At 32.5% G+C, this 9,212-nt stretch overlaps 1 protein-coding gene across 1 annotated transcript; it reads left to right on the top strand.

Moving 5' to 3' along the window:
• The first annotated feature begins 2,211 nt into the window (after positions 1-2,211).
• LOC134719683 (uncharacterized) lies at positions 2,212-8,405 on the top strand. The gene is made up of 9 exons (XM_063582657.1): positions 2,212-2,290; positions 2,608-2,771; positions 3,279-3,403; positions 4,275-4,426; positions 4,938-4,998; positions 5,551-5,713; positions 6,502-6,628; positions 7,370-7,662; positions 8,298-8,405. The coding sequence occupies exons 1-9, from the start codon at positions 2,212-2,214 to the stop codon at positions 8,328-8,330; spliced, it is 1,197 nt and encodes a 398-aa protein (XP_063438727.1). The 3' UTR covers positions 8,331-8,405.
• The last annotated feature ends 807 nt before the right edge of the window (positions 8,406-9,212 follow it).

Genomic DNA, 9,212 nt, shown 5'->3' with positions numbered 1-9,212 from the left:
GAAATGAATGTTTGCAACTATATGTGTCGTGTGACCTTCATCAATGAGCAAAACTCATCGACTATAAAAGCCCTTATTAAGAAAAAGTAAAACAAATCAATTGAGAAAACCAATGAGCGGACAAAAACACGACAAAATATATTTGCAACGAGTAAAAAAAGCTTAATTACAGGAACCATGATTGGGGACAGAAACACAAACATTATACAGATTAAAGCAGGATCTGCTTACCTTTTCCCTAGTTTTTGTTTGGGGATCGTGTTGGTATTGTCCCTCTGTTATCTTTCGCCCCTCTTTTAAGGCTGTTTTTGAGAAGGTGTCCGGAGAAGGGGAGAGGGGTCATGATGATTTTTATTTATAACTTTTGTTTGCAGACTATGTATTTCACTTGCCCGGACATTTATCACCAACTATATACATAGATATAGGAAGGTGTGTTATGAGTGCTAATGAGACAACCTTTTATACAAGTAACAATTTATAAAAGTAAACCATTATAATATTATATCAAAGTACGGGCTTCAAAACGGAGCTTTTGCTCACACCGAACAGCAAAGCTATGAAGGGCCCCAAAAAATATTAGTGTAAAACAATTCAAACGGGAAAACCAACGATGTAATCTATATAAAAACGAAAAACGATAAACACTTATGAACCACAAAAGCAGACGACAACCACTGAGCACCAGATTCCTGACTTAGGACAGGTGCAAACAATTGAAGCTGTAACCTTCAACTTAGTATGCAAAATACATGCGGTTTCATACTGTTTTGGAAAAGATTATATCAGCACTAAATTTGTTATAGCCCACAAAAACAAAACAAATGTCGTCCTCTCACAGTTCCTACTGACTGAATTTAATACAATTTGCGTTTCTTCTTCTAAATATTCATGGAATATTTGCCACTTGACATGAATCAATTAATTAATCGAACAACTTACAAGCATGCAGATTTATTTAGAAAAAATCTTCATATAGTCTTTCATGACACAAAATAATAGTAAAATATGATACTTATCTCCTAATAACTGAATAAGCTATACTAATTTCAACACAAATACAAAGAAATGAACTTAACAAACACGTCAACAAGAAATAAATCATACAACGTTGTAAGCTAATTCTGTAGATAAAAAAAGTCTCCATGACAAATCGATAAATGAATAAAAAATATATGGTAAAATATTGAAAAGGGGTCTGTGATCAAAAACAACAAACTTTGACTTGTTTTGTTTACATACATTTTTACATGTAGAAGATATTGATTTTAGCCTTTTAAAGTTAATTAAGTCTGTGAAAACTTACAAGTGATATAGTACACGTGATTCGGCAGATAAAATACAGTATTTTTCGGTATATTGTGTTATCAAATTAATCAAATTAATAATTATATTATGATCAATCTAAGACTGTTATGTGTGTGGCCATATGTCGCTGAAATCTTTTTGACATTTTAGACTTGATGAAGACGAAGGTAAATATAATATATTGTTTACTGTTCGCACGAACTCTGTTGCAATTGTTTACTCTTTTCTCTGCGTCAAAATAAAAAACGTATAAAAAGACTGTTGATAATCAACCATTAGGAAATAAATAACAAGAAGTAAATTGAATTTTTAAATAACGCTTTATATATTAACCTAGGTGCAATATGAATTATGAAATGGAAAATAAGAATAGGGGGCATTTGTTTTTATGTACTACTTGGATAAAAATAGAGGACTTCGAACATCTGACAAAAGGTAAAACAAAGAAAAGTACTGAACATTCTTGATATACTATTATAGTGCAATTGGTCAATTTGTCATGAACAGATTTTGGTCTACAGTTAGCCTAAAGAACTGCCGATTTTTAAGAATCAGATAATTTGGGTAATTTCTTTACATTTCGTACGTCACTTGGCATTTCTTTAAAACGTATCAAACTTTCCGCTAAATCAATACATGTAAAAAGTTATGTAGTTAGCTTTCCATGTCGCATTCTTATTTTGGTTAACTTTGTTAATCGATATTTATATTTTGGCAAACAAAATTGAACGAACAATAGTGCTTTCCTTTTCAGTTGACCGTGAGTATTTTATAAGTCATGATGAAATCATTTCATGATTAAATATCGTTTCATATCTTTTTTTGATAATCTTCATGATTTTTGTTCGTTAAGTACACGGCGGTAAATATATGATAATGTGTAATACTTTTATATTCTAGAAAATGGTCCTTTTCAAAGGAGGATTTGTGTTTTTTATCACATTAGTAATTGGCGAGGCAAATTCAAATTTTAATCCAACAGGTACGTACAATACTATATTTTGTTATTATTTTTTTTATTATTATTTTGTTGCTAGACTCAAGTTATCGGTCATTTGCCATCAGTCAGTTTTTCGATATACATGTATCTTGAAACATAACAGTACTCGCATAAGACTATAACTCGGTCTAACCGATTCGTTCATATTAAATGTACGAATTACAAGTTATAACACTTAAATGCAACACAAATGGTCTAGATCTGCAGTGCAGGAACAGGCGCTAATGAAAATTCCAGAAATGAAAAAAAATAAAAAATGTATCTACACTTAATGGATTGATTTTTCCTTTATTTTTCAGTGACGTTACACGAATGCAGCAAATCAAAAGTGACACTTGCAGTTGATAAGGCTGCTGAAGGAGGGATTATTTATATTCAAGGTCAAGGTTCATCATGTCTCCAGACGACAACTTCTACTTCCCGCCATTACGAATTCCATTTTGACATATGCAATATCACATATGTAAGTCTTACCTACTATATAGATTAGGAAAAATATATTCGAAATCTTCTGGTTTTGTTGTGCAATAAATACAAAATTTGCCAGATTATCCTGCATTTCTTTTCGTAATTTGATAACCATAGGCGGATCCAGGGGTGGGAGTCGGCCCGGGCACTGTTCGTGGGAAAAATTTGTTTGAGTATATAAGCGTTGACCTTGCGCATATTTGTAATGGCATATTTTTAATGTTAAATTAACTGTTTACATATCTTTTATTATTTTTTATATTCTCAGGATATTCGATCACAGCTAGAACATATTACAGTAGCTTTATTTGGTAAACATAATTCCCTTACTTTGGTCCTCAATGCCCTCCACCTTCACATTAGTTTTTGCTAAAAAAAATATACAAGAGCGTTCCTAATCAGTCTTTTGAAGACAACAGCACGTCCGGGGTACATCATATTCCTGGTGGTATCTTTGCCGAATTTAATACTAACAACTAGTTCAATCAGTTGTGTATTGTAGGGCACCGTATTCCGTGTGATTGTCCAGAAATATCCCACAATCCAGACTGGATATGACAAAGTTATCCCTGTCACGTGTTTAGCCGATCTTTCAGAAATTGAACTAATCGAAGAGGTTCTCCCAAAGTGAGTAATCTACTATTAGAAAAAAAAAGTGTGTAACATATTTTACATGTATATCCAACTTGCAAACCTATAAATTCTAAAACTGTTTGTTATCCCTGTACAAGATGTGGACATGCAAGTCTCTATATATGTAATGTCAGTTCACGGCCTTTTAAAGCTTGCTACACGCAATCGGTTTTGTTCATTGTCGACGACCGTAACGTCACATATCGTCGCTAGCTTCTATGCTATTTGATCTCGGATGGAGAATTTTCTCATTGTTGATCATAGACATACTACACATGTTCTTGTTTTTATATTTCAATTTGAGTAACAACAAACACAGGATATGTGCATTGCAGTCTTCTGAGTGATCCCTACATGCGATAGGTTTTCCTAATTTGAATGTATATGATGCATCACTGAACTAGTATATATTTTTGTTTAGGGGCCAGCTGAAGGACGCCTCCGGGTGCGGAAATTTCTCGTTACATTGAAGACCTGTTGGTGACCTTCTGCTGTTGTTTTTTCTATGGTCGGGTTGTTGTCTCTTTGATACATTCCCAATTTCCATTCTCAATTTTATGTTAATGTTTACCTGGTTTATCCATTCTCGATTTTTAAACGTCCTGCGGAAAACATTTCATAAATACTGAGGAAAACGAATATTTCTTTGATGTATTAATTATTGTTGATTGATATCCAGTGGCAAATATTTCATTATATCTAAGATGGTTGATAGAGGTTTACCTATTGTGCAGTGGCAAATATTTCATGTATATTCTGGACACCACGCGTTGATTACTTAACGAACAATTGCATATACGTCATGCATATTCAAGGCTACGGGTGTTTCTTGACTTGTTTCAGTGATTCTTTATTTCTATTCCAGCAAAAACGATGACGTTGGTGTTAATATAACTACAAAACCTGTTGCTAATCTACGAGTTTATACTAGCAGTAAAAATGACATTAGTGGAGGCGGTGTTGTCAATCTCAATGACTCAATAGCAATGACAATTACACTGTCAGATGACTTTACAGGTGTGGTTTAAGCCTGCTCATTGTTGAAGGGCGTACGGTGACAAATTGTGTTTAATTTCTATGTCATTTGGATTCTTGTGGCGAGTTCTTTCATTAAAATCTTACCACATCAACTTTTTCCATGTAATACATCAACTCAACAATGAAATTTAAATCTCAATGCCGTTATTTAATGGATAAATTAAAACGATGATGTTAATATTCTCGCAATCTATCTAAGAGGCTATTCAAATTAACTGGCATCTAAAAAACCTTATACGAACTTTTTGGTCAAATGACATTTTAACTTTTTTTTTATTTTTGTGTGCTTATGATAATTTTGTACAACTTTTTTTCAACGAAAAAGTCTTTCAAAAGATATTTTAGTTTAATTTTTATTAAACTTGTGATGCACAACAACATAATGAGAAGTTAAACATGATTTATTATGTATGTAAAAGTGTAAATACATAGATACTTCAAGTTTCAGCTTTTTATAATATCATTTTGTTCTTCGTTTTTACAATTTTAGACACGTATGATATAAAAGCAATAGAGTGCACTGCCGCCATGGTTAATATAATAGAAAACGGGTGAGTATTTATCAAGGAAAAAACTTCCCAATGCGCCACACTTAGGAAAGGCAATGCCCAATTTTCTCAATGACTTATCATCATGTGTGCTCATGTTGTCGTTTTTTCTTTCGAATCACATAGTTTTCTTGGTATTTCTACCCACTCATTGTAAGACTTAAGTATATCAATAAGTTAAATAAAATTGAGAATGGAAATGGGGAATGTGTCAAAGAGTATTCATGTATGGGCGAGTAAGAAAAGTGGAAGCAATTATGCCTTTCTTCAAAATTCTGACTATTTTAAGTACTATAATTTTATCATTTTTTATTATTTGAGCATCACATTATCTTCTAGTCTTTATATTGTGCATTTTTCTTCCTTTTTTATGCCATTATCTCTATTTTCTCTCTTTTTGTGTCTATTATTCTTAAGTCTATCAACGTGGTCAGTGCATTTGTTGATTGGTAGGTACACTGTAAACAAATAAATTAAAGATTTTATTTTTTTACTACTAGTATTCGATGGCAATTTTGTATATAAATCAATTCATTCATTCTTCTCATATTGTAGCTGCTCTGTTGACAAAGAACTTTTTCCAAATTTTCAACATTTATCTGATGGAAAGTTGACGTCAAATTTTCAAGCTTTCCAACCGACTGATTTGACAGGGAAAGAGGAAGTGGATGTCGCCTTCTCGTGTCGTCTGGCTGTTTGTAAAGGACAATGTGACAACGTGAGTCGTAATTGGAATAAACCCATAACGTTCATGATGAATTAATTTGATATATGGAAGCCATTAATTAGCCCATTGTGAAAGTTATTTTCTTAATTTGTTCTGTAAATTTTAGATAGTAATGAAACTCCATGCGCATGTTCTATGGATTTGACTGACAATGGCAATTTTCGGTATTCAATAAATACAAATCATGCATCTTTCTTTCTTTTCTTCGTATGAGCTTCCTGGTATAAGGAACACCCCTTATCGGGTAATATCAAAATATTAAAAGAGGGAAGAAACAGGGATAAAATATATTACATCAAGGTAAAATCCAATGGTGGTGCACTATACATTGACAGTGAATTGTAAAAAAATCATAGTAGATAAAATATACAATTATATACATCGAAATTAGATTCACACATTTGGACATCAAAATGATACATTGTTTTTTCCTGAATTGCACGCACCACATACATTACATAGATTTGTCAACGTTATCGCAAATGAAATAACAGCTGTAAAAACGAAATATAGAGAATTGCGGAAGCCAATTAATGTCTGGGTGAAGTTTTATCTAAGGTCGCTTTAACGACACAGTAACTCGTGATAACAAACAAGCTTACTCGTTATAAAGAAGTAGCATACTCGTTTAAAGACATAAGTAGCTCGTTCGTTAAAAGTAACTAGTTAAGATTTTCGAGCTGAGACAAACCGGCTTCCTATGTAAGCGACATAATTTTGACCACGAACCACAGACGTTATGTTTTAAATTTCTTCTGATACATTTATTGTATTTACAGATTGCCTGTAACACGAATGTAGGTCGTAGGAGAAAAAAGAGAGATACAAAGGACAACGAAATTGACGAGATTATATGTGGAACGTCTATAAAAGTGGCAAATCGCCAGAAAAATCACAACCTGCAAGGTAATTTATTCCTTTTGTTTTAAATCAATTGCTTCTGATTGCATTATCATAATTACGTGGTTGCGTTAATAATTAACAACGAAATACATTATAGTTTTATAATCAATCAATTTAATTAATCAATTTAACTATGTAAATCATTACCAAATCTATACAAGGATAACAACAAAAAGGGTACAGGAATTATCACTATAAAGCATAACCATATCTTTAAATACTTAATGTTTCTAAAACGATTTGAATTATTCAAGATAAGACGAACAATGAGAAATTTATTCAGCTTCGTTTTTAAGTGTTTATGTCTAAAAGTAACATATTTCACGACCTTTTTTTCATTTTATTAAGATGTGTAAACTCCCTTTCTCTGTTCGCTCTATTATTTATTTGATTGGTGCAACATTCAAAGTGGCCTATGCAGTTCTTTGTATTTGATGTCTGTATTTTGGGTTCGAACAGTTATTGCACGTGGATAATACTATGGACTAGTATAATATTTATGACCAATTAGAAAAAAGCATGAATCTAGGGAAATATATTAGATCATATATTTAACCAAATTACGTATATATATATAACGACATTGAACTCTTTGGTCTTACTTTTCGTCTTTTATTTTCATTAGAGTTCACTGTTGTGGAACGAGGTTATATCTGTATTCGTTTTCATTGTATCATAATTCAAATATACCAGGAATGGAAAGAAAAGATAAAATTTATATATGAAAAACTAAACTTTTTTTAGAAAGTCCTGTCGAACCAAATACCATATGTGTAGAGACATTGCCAGCATACTTTGGACTAACTGTTGCCGTAATCCTGTTTTGTTTGTCATGGATGCTGTCTGGCTATTTGCTTCGACAACGCCTCGTTGACAACACTGAAAATAAGAGAATGGGTGTTGCTAGAGCTGTTGGCAGACGACTGACTTCTATGTTGAACCTCCCGACCGGATATGACCTTAAAGAATCTAAAGGATTTGTTTCTATACCTAACTCTACTGACTCGACGCCTCCACAGAGAAGAAAGTCAGTTACGGTATGTTGTGTAACGCCAATGTTATGGTATATTTGATAGATATCGGCAAGCTTTTGTATAAAAAAATGTTTGCATTTTTTAAAAGTTTTGTAAACAGTCAACTGTAAGAAAGTGTTTATCCTTCTACATATTGATTGGAATTACATTTATTTCCTAAAATATAGTCACACAGCTATATTTTGTGCAATGTCAATTTCATCATGGAACACTTTTCCACAGTCAGGTGTTTTTTAAGGGATGAAAATAAGTTTGACATTTATGTTTCAATTTAAATAGCTATGAATTTGTTTATTTAAGTTACAGTTTAAAAACCATATTAGGCCAATGTCAGAAAAATATCAACTTCAGATTCTACTCGGTACAACCTCGCCTTTGCCTTTCCCCAGTTTCTCAGCCTCATACAAAAAAGTTGATATTTTTCTGACATTGACCTTATATTGTATTCGATATGTTTTGTACATGATTTAAGTAAACCAATATAAAGGATTTTTTTAATCAAAAGTAGGTAATAATATTCTATTGACATTTGCATGTTCGTGCTGTTAATTTATTGTTGATACTACTAAAGACACATTGTTCCTTATACGTCAATTTTATGATATATTAAACAAATGATACTATTTGTTTACTTTCAGGCAACCAAACTTGAAATTAAACTCGAGGATTGACGACGCCGTATTTACCATGTCTTCATTGTTTTTAATAGACAACGGACATTTATTGAAAATTTGAGACAAGTGCTGTTTGATGTTTTAAAAAAATAAATATGTACATTTTTATCGGTATGGAACTTATAATGTGTTATGTTTTAAAAAGTCACAGGTTAAACTTTTCAAAATGATTTGATCCTTAATGCCTCCAAAAAAAACCAATGAGTATCCATTAAACACCAAACTGTAGTCAAAATTTTAACGAGTGTTAAGATGGTAACTATTCAGTCTTTACCTCCAGTTTTTGTCGATTGAGAATATCAACTGCAATTATTTTTACATCTAAATGACAGGCAGGTTTGTTGGAGCGTGCTTTCCTGAAGGGCGGGCTGTTTTGGTCTCGATTTTCTTCCTAACAAAATTGGTATCTGCTGCTTTTCCAATTAACACGCCGTATTGAAAAGTTAGATTAAAACTGGAGCGGCTGCTAGTAAGATTAATATGTTATGGTTTATTTTTTTAAACTGCAACAGGGGTGGGTCAGGGATTTATTTTCTTTTTGTTTCCGCACATCTGGGTGAAAAAACGGTGTTTGAGTTATTTTGCCATTTTACCGAGCCCTCAACGCTGTTGTATATATCTGATACGAAACTGCATTACTACGGTAAATTAGTTCAAAATATAATTGAACAGAAGTTAACTTCACGGTTTCTTTTCATGCAAAGCTTTTTTGTCAAACCTTAAGGGAAGACAAACTTAAGTTGATTGTTGGTTGCTTGCCGTCCAGTGGCATATATGTCAAGCTAGTTCAGTATGATGGCACTAAAATGATGGACCAATAATGTTTTTTAAGAGGGTGGATGCAGGAAATTTTTAAATCGTTTATCATAAACTGTACAT

The sequence above is a fragment of the Mytilus trossulus genome, chromosome 5, assembly GCF_036588685.1.
Source record: "Mytilus trossulus isolate FHL-02 chromosome 5, PNRI_Mtr1.1.1.hap1, whole genome shotgun sequence".
NCBI classification, from domain to species: Eukaryota; Metazoa; Mollusca; class Bivalvia; order Mytilida; family Mytilidae; genus Mytilus; species Mytilus trossulus.
This window is presented reverse-complemented; position numbering and strand designations above follow the sequence as displayed.